The 21,958-nt window shown below is 40.4% G+C and overlaps 1 protein-coding gene across 1 annotated transcript in view; it reads left to right on the top strand.

The window, feature by feature from the left end:
* The first annotated feature begins 7,715 nt into the window (after positions 1-7,715).
* GYPC (glycophorin C (Gerbich blood group)) overlaps positions 7,716-21,958 on the top strand; it is a 33,243-nt gene continuing 19,000 nt past the window's right edge. Inside the window, exon 1 of the mRNA XM_068687418.1 lies at positions 7,716-7,919. Within this exon, the coding sequence (XP_068543519.1) occupies positions 7,886-7,919 (34 nt within the window). The 5' untranslated portion in view covers positions 7,716-7,885. The remainder of the gene's footprint in view (positions 7,920-21,958) is intronic.

The following is a 21,958-nucleotide window of genomic DNA, read 5'->3' as shown; positions in this document are numbered from 1 at the left end:
AGTGAAGTATGAACTATCCATTGAGCAGGGGGTTGTGGAGCATTTTTAAAGTGCAAAGGAAAAACAAGACACCCAAGTGTCTCACTAACAGGAAGTGGGGAATCACATGGGTAATGCTTGGTTTTGGCTACTAAACACCTCTCTTGAGCTCTGTTTTTATAGTCTCTCATCCATTTAAATTTTGCATCTTGAAGATAGTCATTTGAAAGCAGTAGGATGAACTGTTTGCAGGATGTTAACAAATCCAGTCACATAACTATGCTGGTAAGACACATGTTTGTATGGCAGGGGCTAAAACCCACCTCTTTTTCCTTACAGTACACCAGTGAGCAGATGAAGAAGTATTTCTATACTCTAACAATAAGTTTACACCACAGTTTTAGCCAGGGCTTCCAGAACCTTATGTCTTTTGATTTATGGGTTGTTCAAAATAAGATTAAAATATTTAAAACAAAACCCCACCACCACAAACACAACACCTGCACAGAAGTAAACTAAGAGCTCCCAAACTTCATATTTGTGGTCCTTTGGGATGCCTTGCTTGCAGGATACAGCAATCAATTGCCACTTTGGGAATAGTCTGTGATAACCTATGGATCCACAAACACTGCACCCTGTGATCAGCAGAGAGTGCAACCTAAGTGAGCTTGAGAGGACCCAGATCTGTGCTGTTTTGTAAGCTCTTTCTTTCTGCTGCAATGTTGAGTTATTGGTGTGATCCTAATGAACTCAGTTAGGATTGCTGAGTACATCTAATTATTTAGTTAATCGCTTAAAGAAAGCAACTTGACTAAGTCAGTAAAAACAAACATCTTCATAATTGCTCTAGCAAGTTGCTGAATAAAAGAAAAGCATGTAAGTTTAAGATTGCTTTAAATTAAAAACAATTAAAGTCACATAAGCCATGAGAAAAACAAAGTTCAAGCCTCCCCTGGGCTAGGAGTTTTGTAGGGTTATTTTTAAAGGAGTGATAGGAGATATGCTAGGCTACAGGTTCTCAGGGTCATCATAGCCATCTCCATTGGGCTGTAGTTTCATTCAGTGTAACTATGCCTTTATCACATGCCAGCTTTGTACTCAGATAGCCTGTTGAAACACTAAACTCTACACTGAACTATCTCTGCTTTTATAATTAATCCAAGGCTATGGAAAGCAGTCTGATAACAAAACCGAAGTCAGACTGTTGTAACACCAATATGATGAGGCTCAGGCTCTCTAGCACAACTAATATAAAGTATACTCATAGAAATTAGCAGGACATTATTTTGCAGGATAAGTACCTTTGAGTAAGTTTAGCTGGTAATCCTGCACAGAGACTCTCAGCTGTCAATTCACAAGAGGCAGAAGGGAAGAGAAACAAGGGTTTTTTGACCTTGCATTTATAAAAGAAAGAACTCTTAATTTGGTGTCCTTCCCTCTGGAGAGGATACTACAGGAAAGCTGAAAATCATAGAACAGCTTGGATTGGAAGGGACTTTAAAGATCATCCAGTTCCAACTGCCCTACCATAGGCAGGAATGCCACCCCATAGATCTGGTTGCCCAGGGCCTCATCCAGCCTGGCCTCGAGTATTTCCTGGGATGGGGCATCCACAGCTTCTCTAACCTGTTACAGTTCCTCACCATCCTCTGAGTGAAAAGTTTCCTCCTAAACTTTAATATAATCTCCCTTCTTTTATTTTAAAACCATTCTCCCTTGTCCTATCATTGTCTGCCTGAGCAAAAAGTCAGTCTCCATCTTTTTATAAGCCCCCTTTAAGTATTGAAAAGGTGCAATAAGGTCACCTCAGAGCCTTCTCTTCTTCAGGCAGAACATCCCCAACTGCCCTTCTTCATAGGAGAGGTGTTCTAGACCTCTAATCAACTTCTTAGGCCTCCCCTGGACCCTTTCTGACAGGTCCTCATCCTTCTTGTGCTGAGGACCCCAGGCCTGAACACAGTGTTCCATATGAGGCCTCACAAGAGCAGAGCAGAGGGGGGACAATCACCTCCCTCAACCTGCTGGCCAGTACTCTGCTGATATAGTCCAGGACACAGTTGGCCTTCTGGGCTGCAAACACACACCAGTGGCTTATGTCAAGCTTTTCATCCACCAGAACCCCCAAGTCCTTCTCTGAACAGCTGCTCTCAATGAGTTCTAATGTGTTCTCCACCCAGTCTGTGTTCGTGACTGGGATTGCCTTGACTCAGGTGCAGCACCTTGCAGTAAGACTTGAACTTCATTAAGTTCACATGGGCCCAGTTTTCAAATTTTCAAAAAGCAAGGAGAAAAAAAAAAAAAAAAGAGAGAGAGAGAGAGAGAACACACACGTGAGAGAGCAAATACCTCAGTGTTTTTATATTTCAGGAAATATCATCTGCTAATCTGATATGTCTGACTATGATTGGCTCTGTGTTTCTGTAACATGGGAGGCAGACCCAAGAATGGATTTAAAGCATATACATACATCCAACACCTTTGCTAGAGATACCCCAATAACTGTGTTGGTTAAAGCATTCACACTGTAATAAGAAACATTTCAACTTTGGATGTGTCCCATCCATGCCTGATCCATCCAGACTACAAAGAGTAGAAAAGAAGCTGAAACCCTTGGTAAAGTACAAGACAGCTTAGCCCATAGTTCACATTACACAAAGACAATACAGATGAAGGACAACCAACTTTTGAGAAGATTTTGATATCCACTTAACTAGTAGTGAAAGCATAATTTACCACTTGGGTAATAAAACACACCAGTCTCCAGAGGTGTCAGGACTCTCAACTTCTAATTTTCAGCCTGTTTGGAGTTATGCAATTTTGGAGTCCTAGAAAGAAATAACTTATTGAAATTATGCTACAGATAATACAGTTCTAACTATGTAAACAGGAATTGTGGTTTTCAAACATCAGAGCCCCTAGCAATGATGGTTTCCACTGTTTAATTCTGTGTTGTGTGAGGAAACCTTCTCTCTTCTTTGTTTTAAAGTTCAGCATGATTAACTTTATTATATTTATTTTTAGTTGTTTTGTTATGAGAAACCCATGTACCAAAGTCTGCTCTCAGATTTCCTGAACTCAGCAAGAGCTGATATTATGATGTATCCCCAATGCATCCACCCAGCTTGTGTTTCTGCTGTCCTGAATGTGCCGTCAAACAGCATCCTGTTGACTGGTCTAGAGTACAAGCAGATGATATGCTTTCCAGCAACACTGGGTATTAGATTGTAGAGAAGATGCCTTAAAGCCAACACTGTCCTCCCTGATCTTTGGATATGACAATATTCTAGACAGTAACAGAGAATCAGTGACACTTTGTCCAATGAGCTCTTGACTGTTTTGCCTCCATGATATCATTAAACAAACTACTGTTCAAGGATAGCCAAGCACAGTGCTGTAGAGAAGACATAGAGACTCCTTATATATGCATTTCTCTGACTGTGTGCTACACAGAGTGATAGTTTGTTTTGAGGATTTGTATTGTATGGACACCGGAGGTTCCCCTGAAAAAACAGATACTTTACAGACACGAATGGGAAAGAACTTGCTCCAAATAAACTTACAGCCTAAGTGGGGGTACATTAAACACTAACAGGCATGCTACATCCTTTGACTGCAAAACAGTTGCAAGATGAGGCAAACCAGGGACCTGGCTGTGTTCCAGAGACAAGAATATAACCTAAAGGTTCAAGCAGAAGTCACAGAGGTGGTAGAAAGAAAGATCTATGCCTGAGATAAAAAGAAAGAAGAAGAGATGATCTCTTATCTTCGGGAATTTTTTTTTTCTTTTTTTTCATGCTTTACATGAAGGTCGAGAACTTGTTCAGTAACAATCACTGTTATTACTACAGAAAGAGAATCCTGTTCTGTGCCCCAAGGATTTCACAGGCTAATTGCATTTATAGTTGCTGGTAGCATAGGCACCATGTACATGTGTGCTGTATTTGCACCATTGTCCATCCTGGGTAACAAATCTAATTTGATCCTTTTGCATGGTAACAGAGGTTTCATTCACTGTGATATAAAACCAGGCCTGAGTTGGTCCACACATGGTATAGGGAGTATGTGGTCAGTAACGTCTCTATCCCCATCCTCTGAGCACAAAAATAAATGGGAAAAACTGGAAGAAAAATAATGCCTGAGGTCAAGCAGGAGGCCCTTTAATATGAGGTAAGAAATAAATAGAATATTTTTCCTTCCAGGGATGGGAGGAAGGCGATTAGCAGAAAAAGGCAATTCAGAGCATGTCCAGAGCCAAATGTTTTCCTGAAGCACCTCTCATATGAAGTATCCTTCTGCCAGGATTCAGCCTAGCTCTGGCTTCACCGTAGCTATATCTCTCCTTGACCTCTGGAAAGTCTTCAGAGTTTGGGATCCATCCCGACCACACACAGCCAGGTGTGTTTAACAGCCTGAAGCTTGTAGCAGAGGAGAAGACAAAGCCATCTTTGTCAAGCTGGCCAGCTAGTCAGGTGACTGCAGTGTGTGGCCTGCTGGGGCACAGCACTGCCTCATGCCAGTGCAGGCATGGCCATGGGCATGGGGTGTTTCCTGAACCCACAGCTGGGACAGAACCATGTCAGCCGCTGCTATAACCTCTCCTCAAAGGCCCAAACACCCTCTCCAAGGCTGGGAGGCTGCACAGGATGGACAATGAAGGATACTTCTGGGAACTTTCTGATCAGCCTCTTGCAGTCTTATCATGATATTTGCAGGCTGAGATTGCAGCTTTGGCATTATGTTTTGTCAAAAAAATATCCAGGGAAGACATGGATTTCTGCTCCAATTTCCTAGTCAGGCATAACTTCCTGGATAGAGACATTTCTTCCAACTTATTTATTTATTTTCCTTCAAGTGCAACTTAAACCTTCCCTTCCTGTTGGGAACAACAGCTGCAGCACACAACATCACCTTGCCAAGCCTGAGTGACTGTAAAATACCATTTACCTTGAAGCAAGATAGTATCAAAGAGAACAACTGTATGGGTCTGAATATGAATTCATTGCATAGCTCTGGTTAGGAGGAGGAAGAGAAGCTGCTCTATCACTTCTGAGCTAACTCTCTTGGACCTGAAAGGACTGTCACATCTAAAAGCATTTCTGAGACAAAAAGGGAATTTTTGTTTCCTTGCTTAGAAAAACACTCTGAGCTTTCAAAGGTTGGAGACACAAAAGTATTCACTAGGGCAGGAAACAGATACTTCTTCTACAGGTTAATGGGAATATGGTAGCCCCAGAAGATGAAGTAATTGGCTGATGAAAGCCACACACACACTTCCCAGCATTCCTACATTATCCCACAGATCTGATAGATCCTGTATGAATGCCTAAGTGTTTAGATTAAAAAAAAAAAAGTGCTTTCAGCTACCCTTGAGTTACCTTCAACTTTTTGCCTTTCTTGAGGGGATGGGGTTGCTGGAAGCAATCTTTAAAGCTTACAAGGGAATTCAGACAGGCTGGAAAATGATGATTAACCACATTTTTGCCCCAACCCTACCCCACTCCAATCTTTTGCTCTGGGTTCCTTTAGTGCCTTCTGTCCCCTGAGGCCCTGAGTTGATGGAGGGTTGGGGGAGGCAGACAGCACTGGGCTGCTCTTTGTTTTGTGCCCTGGTCCCATGCTCCTCCGGAAGTGTGTTGGGCTGTGTGGAGCTGTTGTGCTCACTTCCCTTTTCAACATCACATATTTCCTATTAACGACGAGTGGGAAAGGTCAGGGAGGGTCTCTTTAATGGCCTGCTCGAGGGCAAGCAACAGCCTTGCAAAATGGGTCCCAGGCTCTCTGATTTCCTGGGATTTCTAGTCTATTCAATAAGCAAAGAAAGAAATCTTAAGAAAAGCAAAGAAATGAAGGTGAATGAAAATGAAAGGAGACTTTCCCCATGTGGGCATGGTTCTGGCAGAATCTTGTTCTGTAACATTGAGCATGTCTTTCCCAGTGATTTTGGTGGTAGGAAAGTAGCCTTAACAAGAACCAAGACAGATAAAGGAAGAATTGCATAGGTGCATGGGGTTAAACAGTAGGAACTACAGGACACAGATTATGGCAGTCCAGTTGTTTATGTCTATGCAGTTTCAAATAATCCATCACAGAGTGTCTAGGAAATGTTACTAACTGTTACTAACATAATAAGGGCATCAGTACCTTCCATCCCTTGATTCAGCTACAGTGGCTGAGAAGACTTCTCCACAGGAATTCTGAGATTTTTCAGGGATCAGGACAATGAAAGTTTTCAATGTAATAAATTTGCATAACAACCCTTCTCATGCTCCAGGACAGAAAGGCCCAATTTTACCTGTGCGCTTTGCACTTCAAATACAAAAGTAACATGCCCATCTTTATTTCAACAAGGAAGCCAGCTGGTGTAAATCAATGTTGTGAGTTGAAACCAGTGGAGCAATGTCAGGAGGTTTTGCTGTATTTTTTCCTCTTTGTTTTGTGCCTTGCTTTGCTGTGTCTATCACTAAATGTTCCAGAGCTCTCTACCACAAGCCCAGAGTGTGGAAAGTGCTGATCCACGTTGTTTACTGTATCTGTGCTCCCAAACAAGCTGTTATTTGGCATTGGCATGTAAATAAGTCAATTCTTTTCATCCTGTAGTTGTTAAATAAATACTATGAACCAAGTCCACAGCATTAAATTTTTGTAGGAGGTCACCGAGATGATTTCACAGAAATATCCTGCAACGGTTTTGCAAAACAGGATGAGTCTCAGCCTGAATTTCATGACTCTGTTTTTTTCCACTTCTATTCCAATGGTTACTGTGTTTTTGCTGTCACAGACAGGCAGCTAATTCACACTGACTCTTGGAGACCAGGAAAATGAAAACTGCACCCACTCTTCATAGTATCTAAGACATATGTGTTACGAATTACTTGAATTTTGGTAGGAGGTAGAAGTCCTAGCACATGTGAACTACTGTGTATGCACGCTAACAATAACTGTGTACTGCTGACTGCAGTATAGAGTACAGATAGCCAAACAGACAGCTGTACATGGCAGCAATATAAACAAGACAGCTGGTAGCTTAGTCCAGGCTGAAGAACTTGCTGTGGAGTATGCATAAATTATCCCATACAAACCAATAAATATATCCTATTAATAAAGAACAACTGCCTGTTAATTAAAATACAAATACCAATACTAAGAGGAAAAAAATTGTATAATCTTTATTCCACAGATGACAAACTGAGGCAGAGATTAATCAGTTTGCTCAGGATTCCACCAGAAACCTGTGTCAGAGCCAGGACTGCAGTTACTCACACATCAGTCTGTGCCTCAGCCACAGGTTCTTCCTTGGCTGAGCACATTTCAGGTTCATGCTATACACTGACATAACTACTCTGATCCAGTAAATGCCATTCTCAATTTACACTCGTTAACAGGACAGGATCAGACTGTGAGTGTAAGGATGCTGCTGGGCAACAAAAATTGAAAGCTTTGATTTTGATCTCACCTAGTGACAACAAGCATTTTTGGAAGAGACTCACACAGCAGTGAGTTTTGCACTTAAATAATATCAACAGTCCTCAGTAGGGGCTTGAGAGGCAAATCTAATAGGTGAGTCTAGATTTGGCTAAGAATGAAAAGAGCGTTTTCTTTCCACCGGTTGCTGGCTAGTAAAAGCAAAGGGGTGGAATACATCCAACTTGCAAAACTTGAATACAGTTACTGCTATCTGCAAATGGGTGCCCCTCCCCGCTCATGTGAGCTACACAGGCAAAAGAGAATGACACATGTGCTGTTTCCTTTTCCAGTTGTAAAGGGGTCAGGAGCCAGGCAAGGAGAGCCTGAACAAGAGCCGCATTTTCCTGGGCTCTTCCAGCTGTTCTGTTCAATCCCGCCGTCGGTTCTGAGCAGGGAAGAGAGACTGTCAACACAAATAAGGCATTTTTCAAAGGCGTAAATTATGAGTTACCAAAACAATACGACATCTCAACCACGTGAGTACCCTTATCCCCCCTCCTTACAGTAAGAGTGGATTTACCAGGCTCTGCTTAAGGAAAAGAATCTCAAATGCATTTCATATGAAAGGGGGAAAAAAAATAAGAAAAAGAAAATGAATGCCTGAGACTTATTTGGAAGAAAAAAAAAAAGAAAAAAAAAAGTTGTGATGAAACTGTTTTCCTTTTTAATTCTTTGTGTGTGTGTGCGTGCATGTGTGTGAAGAACTGAAACTGGCTCTGCAAACTCTGCCTTGTGAATAGGACGGAGCAAAGTCAATAATGTTTCCATCTAAACCCTGGCTTAGAAAGGTTTCATTTAAATAATTTTCCCTCCCCACTCCGCCTTCAGGAATGAAAATAGAGAGCATTTCAAAAGCTTACTGACGCTTTTCTAAGATATTAATGGTGCTGCCCAACTTCTGTTTAGAGTCTCAAGCTGTCTGTGTGTAATATGAGACGCAAGCCACAAACTGACAGTCTATATTTAAAGTCACAATGCGTTTCTGCTCCTGGAAGTTTAGAAATGTGGGTTTAAGGACAAGAAAATTAGTTTCTCAGCAAGGGAGGGTACAGGAAGGCTAGTCCTCTTCTGGCGTAACTCTGCATATTTTAGTAAACTTGGAAAGAAAGAACTTGGCCTGAACAGTCAAGTGAGCACAAAAGCTTAACTGCAGCGTGGTAGCATTCCTTTGGGGACAGTATAAAAAAGAAAGTGGAAAGGAAGGAGATGGATTCTGGTCTGATAAACAGAAAAGTCAATAGAAAAAACTCTTAAGTTTTTGGTGCTGCAATAACAGGATGTGACTCTGTATCTTTTTCATGGTTTTGATATAATCTTTCCTGTTTTAATTCAAGGCAATAATTTTGTAATATTTTTAATAAACAAACTGCCAATATCAGAATTGTTTATCATACCACAGTATCAGTAATGAAACCAGAAAGTACAGACAGGATTGCTGGGAGGTGCCAGCAATTCCAGATTTGTTGTGAGAATATTTGGTCTGTATGGAGGTTAACAGCAACGATTCTTCCCAAGCTTTGAATGGGGCAGGCTGATCTAGCAGAAATGGCACAGTGAGCAACATCTCTGGAATCCCAGCTAGAAATTTCTATTTACCCATTAGCCCTTTTTGCAAATTCCTACCAACCTGAAAGATGACATGCTAGCTTTATCTTACATTTTATTCTATTTTATTCAGCACTTTATGAGATTATAGCTTGTTAGCTATAGATTCTGTTTTAGATTGTTTTCTATTATTGACAGAAAAGTAATAAGATTAATTCAGGATTCTAGGAATTTGGGTTTGCAAAAGCTTGAGTAAATTACTGACACTTGGTGCTCTCAAAATGTGTGCAAGAAGGTGGTAGTGACTCACTGAGGTGCATTTTGCTCATTGTGCAATATCAACAAGGGTCCAGACCCAACCTTGCATCTCTAGTAACAGGCTTGGCCAGGTGACAAGTCCAGGACCAGTTCCACAGTCCTGAATCCATATGTATCACTCCTGTGACAGATTCAGCTTGTCAGAGGACCCCACAGAAAGCCATGAGGTGGAGCTAGATGAGGTGTTAGTTTGTCTTTGGGGGTGTTCTATGCTTATAATGAAAAAAGGCTGATGCATCAGGTTCTCTGATATTTTTCCAAAATCTAGGCAGGAATTCTCAGCTTGAACCACTTTAAGAACATACGATTGCTCCTAAAAAATAAGTGGTTTGCAGTGGAGCTAGAATAAGAATTCTGACTGAAATAAAGTGACTATCTATTCTTCACTTGTCCTCATAATTTCCCTTACTGATTCAGACAGGATGCTCCTGTGTTTTATTTCAGCTTGTATCTCTTTGATGTTGTTGTTGTTGCTTTTCCTGTTTTGTTTTGTTTGATCATTTGTTTTAATGATATTGATCAAATGCAGAGATAAAGAATAAAATTAATTTACAGGGAAGTCAGCACCATATTCTTGTATAGTGCAAGTCTGGTGCATTATTTTTATAACGGCTGAGGTTTTGGGGGTGTCGGGTTTGGGAAAAAGGGTCTTATTTATTAAGTTAAATTCCAGTAATTTTTGCAAGCTACAAGATAACAAAAATTGGTGTATTGCAGAGCATGGGCAACAGATACTTGCCAAGAAAGGAGAATGTTCAGGAAAACAAATCTTCTTCATAAATATGGTGAAAATCTTCGAAATGGGTGTGAAAATGCATAAAGCATCAGCAACACCCTTTGACTATGCTGAACATATTAATTATTTCCTGTGTACTTGCAGGTGAGACCATAAAGCAGCTACCTACTGATGTAAACTGAACTGGGTTAAGTTACTTAATTGCTCACGTTCTTTGCTTATCTCCTTGTATACACTTGCAGCTGATAAGGGATTTTTATTCATTTTATAAATACAGTGTTATCCTGACAATCCAGGTGGGAGCAGGCTGCTGTTTCAGATATAAAATGTTCACCTCTGCAAAGACAGCAAATGTATTCTGCCTCACTATGGGGGTGCTGTACCACCTAATGTCAGGCAGTTCCCATGGCTGGCTCTGATATCCCATCCTGCTCTGTATACTCGGTGGAGAGGCAGGTGAGCCAGCAGTTCAGTCTGCTGATGTTAGACAGTGTGTAGTGTATTCCATCATTCATGGTTAATGAACATTTGTGTGTGGCTGGAATAAAATGGAATACCTAAGGAAAGAAGTCTGCTAACAAAACCAAAAATGGAGTTTGGGTTTCAATTTCATTAGCTGGGATTCAATACAATATTGTGTTGTGAATATATCTTCAGTTTCTTTTTTCCTCTTTTTATTATTATTATTGTTATCATAATCATTATTAAAGGGACCTAGTTTCACTGCAGGGATGTGAACTTCCTGATTTTTAAATACAACTTTTTTTTCTTTTTTCTTTTTTTTTCTGTTAATATATTCGCTTCTTCCTACCTCTGCTCAGATGCACAGGCAATAGCTGCCTGACTTATTACAAAATAGGAGGAATTCCACAAGTTTGGGAATCTTAACTCAGACTGAAGCTTTTGCCCTTTTCTTGTTTGACTGCAATGATCCAGTCGCAAGGCAATGGGGCAGCTCAAATGAGGTGAGGAACTCACGCAAGTAAGCGTCACCAGGTCAAAGGTTCAGTCTGGGAAAGCAGCAAGTTATGCAAAGCCATCTTTGGGGGTCAAAGGTGTTCATCCCCTCAGAGGAGGTGATCTGTACCTTTGAGGATTTAATCTGTACCAGGCATGCTGGGAATGTTTTATCTGGGGCCTCCTATACTCCGTATGCCAGCTTTCAGATTAATTAGGGATTATGAGGAGCAGATCATGTAGGTTGCTGCTCAGGGGGAGCAAACTCTACACTGCCCTGTCCCAGGTGCAGGAGGTCTTGGTCCCACCATGTGCACATTCTCCACCTGCCACAATGACAGCTAGAGCTTCTCCAAAAAGAGTCCAGTATGTGCGTACTGTCCCCTCCAGAGAGGCTGAGAGTTTAGCAAAGGTGGCCCTCAACAAAAGTGAAATAACTTAAAGCTGTGAATGATGAGTCTGGTTCTGAGGGAAGTCTTGCCCCATAACTCATGATGCAGTACATCTAGGGGCTGTAAACTGGTCCTTTGATTATTCCCAGAGCAATACAAGTACCTTCGCACAGGGGCTGTGAAATGCCACAAATGATTCCTGTAGCCTTTTAACCATGTTATTCACTGCCTTGAAAGTAGATTTGTTTTCATTGCCCTTAATCAACAGAAGTGCTTGTCTGTGAGAGTAAATAATAATAAATAAATAAATAAATAAATAAATAAAAAGGAGAGACTATTGATTATGAAAATGTTGGTCTTCACTGGTAAACTTGTGAGCATTTATAAATGAGGAAATCTGTGTATTATAATAACCTCTCATTTTTAGCACAGAAGGCTCAAAATGTGTCCCACAAACATTTATGTAAATTTAATACCTCTGCTTACATATTTATCTCCCACCACTGTGCATATGAATGGGAAAATTTGGCTTTATACCCCACAGCTTCTGCTTGACACTCTCACTGCCTGAGATGTGTGTGAAAATTTGTAAATTTGAAGTCTCAAAAGTCACCTGAAATTTCAGTAATTAACAGCAGAACTGCTGGAAAATTGCTAAGCTGGGGGCAGAAGACAGATGTCCATCGAAATAAGAACTGGCTTTTTTAAAATACGGATTTTTCAGCATTTCTGAGCACTGCTACTCCCTCCCCCGTCCCCCACACCCCCCCCCCCCCAAAAAAAAAAAAAAAAAAAAGAGAAAGAGAAAGAAAAAAGATTTACACAGTAGAAGATGTAAAAGATTCGGTTATGGCTGCTTATGTGGTTAAGCCTATTAGTAACACAGAATTGCACAGTGTCTGCATCTCATTGCTGATACTGCTGCACCTTTCTTTCTAGGCTCTTGTGTAATATACCCCATATCTATCACTGTTCCAATGACTGAGTCCAATCAGCAAAGCCTTTTGTAAAACAGGCTTTTTGGACTGCATTCTCTAATGAAAGTCTGTTTGTGTGTCTGCTCTGCAGAGTGCCTGTCTCTATTGTTGGGGAGGGATTAGTATTCCTATAGCACAGAGAAATTCAAGAGGGATCTGATTGTTCTAGGTGCTGTACAAACACCCTTTCCTCAAAAGGCTGGTAGCCTCCATGCAGCAGAAAGTTTATAGTTTGGAGAAAAATGACTGCTTTCCATTCCATGGGCAGCTTTTGGCTATGGAAAGTCACATATATCAGCCACAAGGTAGGATCAAGAATAGATTACAGTAGATCCACTAGGGCAAGAGCTCTTTGATTCCTACTCTCTATAATTCTGTAATTTCTTAATACATGCAATACATGCTTGGGAAAAAAAAAAAAAAAAAAAAAGTCACCACCACTGTAGCTTGAAAGTCATTTATTAGCTGGGTGCCTTGTTTCTCACAGAAACATCAGAAAAACTTTTAAGTTCAGTGTTTGCCACTATTGGGATCTTTGCTTTGTGGTGGTGTTTTTTTTCTTCTGTGGTGTTGTTTGTTTGTTTTTTCTTCACATCTGACTTGTGATAAGAAATGCATGAAAAACACAGAGAGAACTCAATGCTGTAGTGACAAGAATACTTGAACACCATAGCTGGGTAGGTATTTGGGCAGCACACAGACCATGTTTTACTTACTTCTGACTTAATTTTCTAAGTCAAATGCATTAAACAGTTACCATAGTTCATGAGAAATCCACCTGCTGCTAAGCATTCTGAAAACTACTTGGCAAATGGAGTGGCACTTGGAGAAATCAGGCTTGGTTTGCTAGCAGTTTATGGACACAAACAGAGAAAAGGACCATCTGCTCTGGATAATTTATTTGTAACCCATAATTCAACTACATGAAGTAACAATCATGCAACATAATAATAGGCATGCAGCTCATCATTTGTAGCTGAAATAAGATCCATGCTCCTCAATTTCTCCAAGAGTTATCATGATCTAATTCACACCAGATTCCTCTCTCTCCAATGTTAGCACAGAAATCCAACGTGCTGCCTGTGCTCTGTTGCTCCCTTATTGCAGATGTACCTTGCACGTGTAGTTTCACCAATGAGACATCTGGCTAAGTGATTTTCCTCTTAATTAATCTTCTCATCTGCAAAGGAGACCAGTTTCTCATATCTGTTTCTCTTCTGACATATGTTTCACCACAGGGTTCTTCCTGATGAAGCAGAAAACTTCACTGAAAATCTCAACGGGTTAAACTTGTTCTGCTGCATTTAAGTTTTAAAGTGATTTTTTCCCTTCCCTTTCCCTCTCTTTTTCATCTTAGAAAGAAATTCCAGTTATTTCATGAGGGTCTACCTCTTTCTTCTTCAGATAAGCCCTGAAATGGAGTTAAGCTTTTTATCAGTAAGTTGCAGGGGGGCCTTTGAACACACCCTGTGACAGCTCCATGTTATTGTGAGTGATAAATGCCTGTTTTACTGGGGACTGCATGTTTAAAATGTCTAATTTGATGAGGTGGTCCACGTTACAAAGAGTGTATGTGACAAGGTTATAGCACAGCAGAACCAAATATTAAGTCTTTACATATGTGTAGTGTTTAGATTTGGAAAGAGACATTATTTTAGCAACAGCAAACCTGTGAAGTGGATTAGAATTCTTTACGTACACATAATATGCGTCGTGCATGTATATATATTATATAGTTTATATCTGTATGTATACTTATATAGAGACACAGATATGTATAGACACCTCTTTTCTGTATTGATACGCTTTTTCACTAGTCAGACTTCTGGTTATGGAGAGTTTTATTTCCCTGGCTGCATCTCTGTTCGCAGACCAACACCCACAAGCTCATCTTTCCTTTTTTATATGATAGATACCTTCAGAAGTAGCAGAAAAATGACCAGATTTTTGAAGGCTTAGCAGAGGCATAAACTCAACAACAAGAAAGAAAGCACGAAAGAGGTTTAGGCTATATATAAGAAGTTGGAAATATTACAAAATATCCTTTTCATATGATATAGTAAAACATCAGTGAAGCATCCATATTCTCTTGCAGACACAAGATTCAGCTGCCTCTCTGCTGACTGTATATATGGCCACAACCAGTCAGCTCACAAGGGTAAAGAAACTGAATCATTCTGTATTTGGACTTAAAGCAGCACAGCATGTGCCTGAATCCATCTTGGATGCTATTGCAGGATCCATGTCTCCATAATCAAAGATAATGATTTAAGAAATGAGAAGGAAGATTCTTTGTGCTGGGAGAATTGCCTAGTTGCATCTCTAGGAAAATTTTCTAGGGAAAAAAAAAAAAAAAGTTTTAGCATATTCACGGTGAAATAAAACTAATTCTTTACAGAATAGCTACCCTCCTTTGGAAACAGAATCAAAAACCAGTTGAATTCTGTAATTCTGTGGCAACCTCAACTTGTGAAAAATAAATTTATACTGGAATAGCCTTCACAGAATTGTTACTGCAGATTAACTTGATGCCTCTGCATAAACAACTTTCTATGCAACAAGAATAAGCTTATTTTCTGAAAAAAAAAATAAAAAATAAAAAAATCCTGTTAACCTGTAAACAAGGTCTTTCTCATCTGTTGTTTGGATATTTCAAAAATTTCAGTCACTTAATAGGGGATGAAAAAGCAGCTGCTGATTACCAGCTTTAGCTAAACCAAATAATCCTTAGGTAATGCAAATAGTTCAGAAATCATGTAACCAGAGTAATTAAAGGGTTACATGTACATGAGCAGAGAGAAAAAATATATTTGTAGCGGATTGTGAAGTTAGCTTAAAAATGTTGTCATCCAAGAATTCAGGAAATTTATGCAACTTTTCCAAAATTCTGAAGTAACTAAAATTTTTATATTTTATTTCTATCTTCTGAGATTTACATGGGTATATTGTTGAATTTTATTTTAAATGTTTTCTTCATATATATTAGGCCTAGAAATCTACCATTTTATTATGAAATCACATTTTCAGTAGATATTGTTATTTCTGGAAACTTTAAGGAAGCCCTCAGATCGTATGAGCTAGCACAGGTCGTTCTTCTACTTATATGATGGTTCATTCAAGTGTCATGAACACAGTCCCTCTTCTGTTCAACACAGGGAGCAGAAAATTAAATTCTTGAAGTACCTTGATGCAAAGATGCTCTCAGAGAGTGGACTATTTTCTGATTATTACACTTCTCTTACATCTGCCCTCTCAGATCATCTAGTTCAGATATCCTCTGCACCTCCTAGTACTTCATGCCTATCCCTTTCTCAGCTCACTAGTAAGTGCTCATATCTCAGCAAAGGACAGTCATGGAGGTCTCGGCTGTTAAACACCATTTCCTCACTTCTGTCAAGGACATTTCTGGCAGTGGGAAGGAAGAATAACACAGGAAAGGAAGACATAAATCTTCTCTTGTCAGTGGGCTGAAGCATGTTTCCTTTGGGAGTTGCCCTGTCTTCCTTCTCCATCTCTCTTCTCCATTGGTTTCTCTTTGCTCTCATCTTCACAGATAGCTATGAAACAACACCTCCCCCTCTCCAGATCTTTCCTGTCATGACATAGGCATTTTTATCTCAAACCTGGGATATATGTTGTTTACATCCTGGATCCCACGATTGGGAGTTTATTATTGTCTGTCTCCCTTGAATTTCCATAATTACGTCAGCGGATTTTGATTTTTCGAGTCTCTGATGCACACAAATCCAATTTTCCCTTTCCTGAACTCATTTGGATCAATTTATTTATTTATTTATTTATTTATTTATTTAAGAAGCCTTTACAACCAGTTCCTAATGTCAGTTATGCTGTTGGTGGAAACAGGGGGATATACACAGGATTAGTCTGCATCTCTACAGAAAACCCTGCATGAGGCGTTGAGCAGAGCAGACCAGGGAACAAAATGGCCTTCAGAGCCATGCTTCCGTTCCAGCTTCCCCTTTGCTTTGTGAAAAGGAGAACCCATGGTTTTCTTGTTCTTTTTCAAAACCTTTTCAAAAGTTTCAAAAACTTTTTCAAAACTCATTATGCTCTGTGTACCTGGCTACTTTTTCTCTTACTCATCCCATTCCTTTGCCAGTCATGGAAACAAGTGGCTTCTCTAAAGAGTAGCAAAATGGCTTATGCTAACACCTGCATGGCCAAGAAGAATAGCAGGTCAGGGAGAAAAAAGGTGCTTTGTTGACTCTTCCTGTGCAGGCTGTGACCACCTAATTGAAAGGGACAAATTCTCATGAAAACTTCTTGATTGCCTTTGATGCCTTTTTCCAGTTCCCAGTGAGAGGTGGGTTCTCCTCCATGTTTAGAACTCAAGCAGTGGATAGCGTCCGGGCTTTGCATTATTCCTAAAAAAAGGGAAAATCACTTTCTATAGCATAATTCCTAGAGCTGGATGGATCCAGACTTCAGACACCGCTCCCATACAATTCACTTGCCCATCTAGGAGAATTTGAAGTAAGCTTAAGCCCAAGTCATTTCCAAAAGGCAGTCATACATGGTAACTTCATGTAGTGAGATATGGGAAGGACAGATTTGTAAAGCCCTCAGAAAGACGCTAGTTTGCTCATAGCCTGGGCTAGCCAAGTCTTTCCTTGTTTCCAGCTCTCCAGTCAATGTTTCCTTCCTAGTCATATTAACAACAAGCTTTTACCATCTTTCCTTTCACATCCTTCCTACTCCTTCTTGATAAAAACAATCATCTCTCCTGCATAGCTACCCTACATAATCTCTTTTTATTTTGCTTTGTTTAGTCTGTAAATTCCTCAGGACTGAATTCACCTCTTCTTCCATTTCCTTTCTAAACAAAAATCACCATAAAATTGTTTGCCACTTTTGTGCTCATGATGAGGAGAGCTAAATACATCCATCTTCCCAAGTTACGTCATCATGTATCTCATTCTGGACAGAGATGTCAGGAGACTTCCTGAAACCTAAAGATAAAACACACAAAAACAACTTTAGGTATGACATCAACTTGCAAAGCATATCGAGCTGGAAGAACTCTAGGATTTTCTCCTTGAAAATAATTTTCCACTAAATATATTCATTTATATTCTCTGAGATAGTCTCTAGACTGTGGAGATCAAAGCAAACTGGAAATCCTGCAGAGTTTTTAAGTGCGTTCAAGGTGCATTGTTTCAAAGCCTTGTGCCTGAACATTCAAACACCATGGAAGAAATGAAGTAGCAGGTGGTAACACATGTAAACATGATTGTTCTAATCTTCATACTTTTCAACTTGTCAAAGCCTAAGTTTGCGACACATTGTGTGACAAAGAGCAAAAATAAGGGATGATGCATGCACACACACACATAGGGATGCATAAAATCCAAGGACATCAGCTAGCTTTGGATTTTCTATTTCAGCCACATTTGTGATCTTGTAAGTTATTTACAGCAATAAGGATATGGATTTACCAAATTTATGCAGAACTTGCAAATCTGTGCACAGAGGGAGTGTTGCTTGGGAGACTGGAATACAACACTGTAGTTGTCTACTACCTTACTTTTTTTGCAAGTAAGTTTTTCTAAGGTAAAAAGTATAAAATGCCATCCATTACAGGCTAGTGGCAATTTTTAAATGTCTGTGTATTGTGAACAGAGATAACCAGTCTCTAATGTTCCTCACTTAGCAACAGAATCATTGTAGAAATATTTAAGGTGGTTTCAGAGAGTCAAAGTGAGGTAAAATTAGACTATTTTTCTTTTTATTACCCATAAAGAAATATAAAAATCATAACAAGAGGTGTCCACCAGATCTGTCCTCTCTTACCATAACTTTTGGTTTATGTTCTCTGATCAGCTCATGCTGCAAACACAAAGCTTCATCACCTGAAGTCCTGGCATGTAAGTAAATATTTGACAATTTCCGCTTCCTTCAGGTTTGTACAGATGTTCTCAGGAAACACCCTACTCACTGTAAGTTAGCATTGCTTTGCTGAAGTCAATCGCATTGAGATAATTGTGCTCTGGAATTTGAGATTGCTCATATTGATTTCATTGAAGATTGGATGAGAATTTACTGATTTAAGATATTCACTTTTTAGTATTACTATGCTTCAAATGTCTTAATTCAGTTCCAAGCAGCCTCATCTACTATCACCACAAATTTTAATGAAGGCTAAATGATTTATCAGTGGTAACTAGAGCTGTTGTGAGAATCAGCCGTGAAGACAGGGAGTAGCAAACAGAAATAAACCTATTGTGTATGTTCCAAAAGAAGAATACTTCCTGCCGATTCAAGTTTCTTGCAAATTAAGAAAATACGTATATGGCTCCTGAGTTCATTCTCCATGGGGATTAATGATCCAAAAGGGACTCCTTGTACCACAGAGGAGTAAATCACCCCTCCTACTTTTGGCCGGCAGGATGTGACTGGGGAGATAAATGCTTTTGCATTTCTCCGACCTTTGCTATTGCTTCTTGGTAAAAGATTTCCCTTTCTGGAATTTGTTAATATAAGACAAAGACTCTTCCTCCTCCCACATTATGTGTGAGATGCTTAATTTCATCATCCTGGGGACATAAATTTGAGCTAGAAATAGAGCATGAGCCAAGCCCTTCTCTTGGATTACCTGTGCTGATTGCCTTCACATGGGATGAATGAAAACTTTAATTTCAATTGTATCTGACTCTTGTCAGAAGGTTCATGACTGACTAGAGCAACAATGTGGTGGCAGAGATGGATGAAACTGTTTTAAGTGTCATTCCTATATAAGTTAAGATCAGCTTTAAACACTGGGGGAGAAAACAAGCGGAGATAGAACCACATGACAGTTTTAAGACAAGATGCAGCCTATAACAGCCAACTCTTCCCCCCTTCATGACGTATACTTCCTTCAAGGAAAAGGTCATGGCTTCTCTCCCAGCTACTGCGAGCCTTCCCCAGGCAGGAAGCATATCCTGTGTCCTGTTTTCTCCAGGGGCCAGCAGCAGAGCAGAGGGGACCATTGGCTTCCACTGTTCTGTTCTTAAATGACCTAAGTACCCAAGCAGTGGGTAGATCTCCCTCCCTTTCAAATGCTGAGCAGCCCACCCCAGGCCTTTTCACAGTCCAGCAGCTGCTGGAGGTGACCAGAAGGGGAAAAACAAGCTATTCCCTTTGGAGGCCTGGCTGACTATTTTTGTCAGATATGAAATTGCAGCAGTCACTGGGGGGGGGGGGGGGGGGGGGAGTAAATGTCTTGTGATTAAAAACTGCATCTGTGATTTCTTCCTGAGGAGAGGGGTGCATTTTCCTCACTGGATGAGAAACTGGAACATCTAGTACTGTGTGGCATATTAAGGTAGCAGCTTGCTATCTGTGGGCAAATGCATCCATATCCCTAAAAGGATTTGTACTTCTTCTCTCCCATACTGGACATAATCCTGGGTGGGGGGAGGTGTAGCAAGAAATGCAAAATAAAGTCCCTTGGTAGGTGCAAAGTCATGGCAAAACAGATGTGGCTGAGGGCCATATAATTTCTCCAGACTCCCAGGACACACATCTCTGTCTTTCCCATTCTTTCTGGGATATTTCCAGACCATCTTCTAGTTAGTGGGATTTGGTAACAATTCATCCCAGAGATGAGATGGGGATACTGACACCTCTTCCCATCTGGTACGGTATCCAGAAAAAAAGAAAAAAAAAGAAAGTGATTACCGAGATTGTTTTGATCCTGATGGCACTGAGCTTTCTCCCCTAACCAGGACTTAAATGCTTGCTGAGCTCTGCATGGAAGTGCTGTAACAGCAGTGCGCTGATGGTCTTGTTTCAGCCAGCATCAGACACCTAATGGAGAATAAAAAGACGGGACAACCATCTGGGGGGCTGAAGAATAGGAAATTCTTGAGAAAGAGTTAATATTTCAGTGTTTAAAGGGGTGTCGTGTTATAAAATTCTTTGCATTTACCAGAGTTTCTCACTTGAATTACTTTAACCACCTGCTCAGCGTTTGGCAGGATTGGGCCTTACCTCCCCCTCTTCCCTCTTCTTGAATGAGCTCTTTTACCTTGTAATTGAAGGAATTCAACCTTGGGAACTCAGCATTGCTGAAGGCACAGTTTGTGTCAGGGAGCAAGGCATCCCTCCACCTGGCTCCTGCAGGTAACCACAGTGCCTCCAGGAGCCACACAGAAATGCATGTGACTTTATCCTCTCATCCCTTTTAACATCCAATTGTGTAGCAGAAGCCAGTCCCAGAAATGCAAAAGAATATTGCCTGAAGCTATCCATGCAACTCAGCACAGCACAAGGGATGCCATCATGCTTAGCCTCTGTTTGCAAGCATAAGAGGATGAGGGCAGGGAGTTTTTGCCACTTCTTCTTCCCTTGTCATTCAGTAGAGCTCCTTCCTATCTGCCATGTGAAAATGTTCAGTGGAAAGCTTTAAGGAGCTACAGCCAGACTGCTGTGTATGTTCCTTATTTATACAGCATTTACAGCATGAGTGGCACAAGGAAAGGCTACCAAGTATCATGAGAGTAACTTAGTGGATTTAGAACATAGTCATTTAGGTCTTGGGTAGGAGGGAATTAAAATCAACAAGTCCTGTGATATTAGAGGCTGTTATATCCACTTCTTTTAAATTTCTGTTCTATCTATGCAGAGGGAACCAAAAAATGCAAAAGGGATATGGGCTCTTCTCTTCACTGATTCATAACAGATACATACTTGTGTCCAAGCCTTGCCCTGACATGGAGTAGAGTGCAGCTCTCCCTGAAATAAACTGCAGCTCACACATATCTTAGGGTGGAACTTGGCTCTTAAACAAAGTTTAATGGGAGCCTGCTCTGGCTGAACTCTACTTATGACTTCATACTTTCCAGGGCTGTGCTGTTTTTTTTTTTTTTTTTTTTTTTTTTTTTCCCCTCTTTATACTAATAGGTGTTTCAGTGGGATAACTTGACCTTCTGATACTATTCCAAAGCACACTTCTTTGGAGGCAATGATAAATAGTTTGGGGATGTTATGAAAGAGCTTGTTATCAAGCTTGTTATCAAGCTCTTTCATGATTGTTCAAGAAGGCAGATATTTTCAGCCTGTTAGAATCAACTGGTGAATAAATCTGGGGATTGATAAAACAGAGAGGATGGGCAGAGGCTGTATCTGGTGATCTTAACACTGGACCCTTGTTTAAGCCATGTTTCTAATATTGATAAAATTGATATTTTATAAGCTTTTACCACTGGCTCAACAGTGCAGTTGGAAAGTGTGAGAGATCTGCCACCAACTTCAAAGTGAGCAGAAGCAGCTTAACAGAGAGTGTTTTTATGAATCCCACCTTGCATATGTACCACTTTGTATTTCACTGTGTGTTGGAACAATGCCCTGCTTCACTACAAGTGTAAATGGGACCGTAATGACTGCTGCTGTGCGGCTGCAGAGTGTGGTTGCTGCTGATTAAGCTATGGCAAAGCAACATCCCTCCAGGAAGGCAGGGAGGGAGGGGCAGGGTCAGAGCTCTGCCTGAGGGTCCCTATTTTTACAGCTGAGAGGTCCCTTACTTCTTAGTACATTCCTATGTATTCTTACACTGACAATACCATGCCCTCAACTTTTGCCAAGGCCTT

This window comes from Anas acuta, chromosome 6 (genome assembly GCF_963932015.1).
Source record: "Anas acuta chromosome 6, bAnaAcu1.1, whole genome shotgun sequence".
In the NCBI taxonomy this organism is placed as follows: Eukaryota; Metazoa; Chordata; class Aves; order Anseriformes; family Anatidae; genus Anas; species Anas acuta.
Note: the sequence above shows the minus strand (reverse complement) of the source record. Positions and strands in the feature narration are given on the sequence as shown.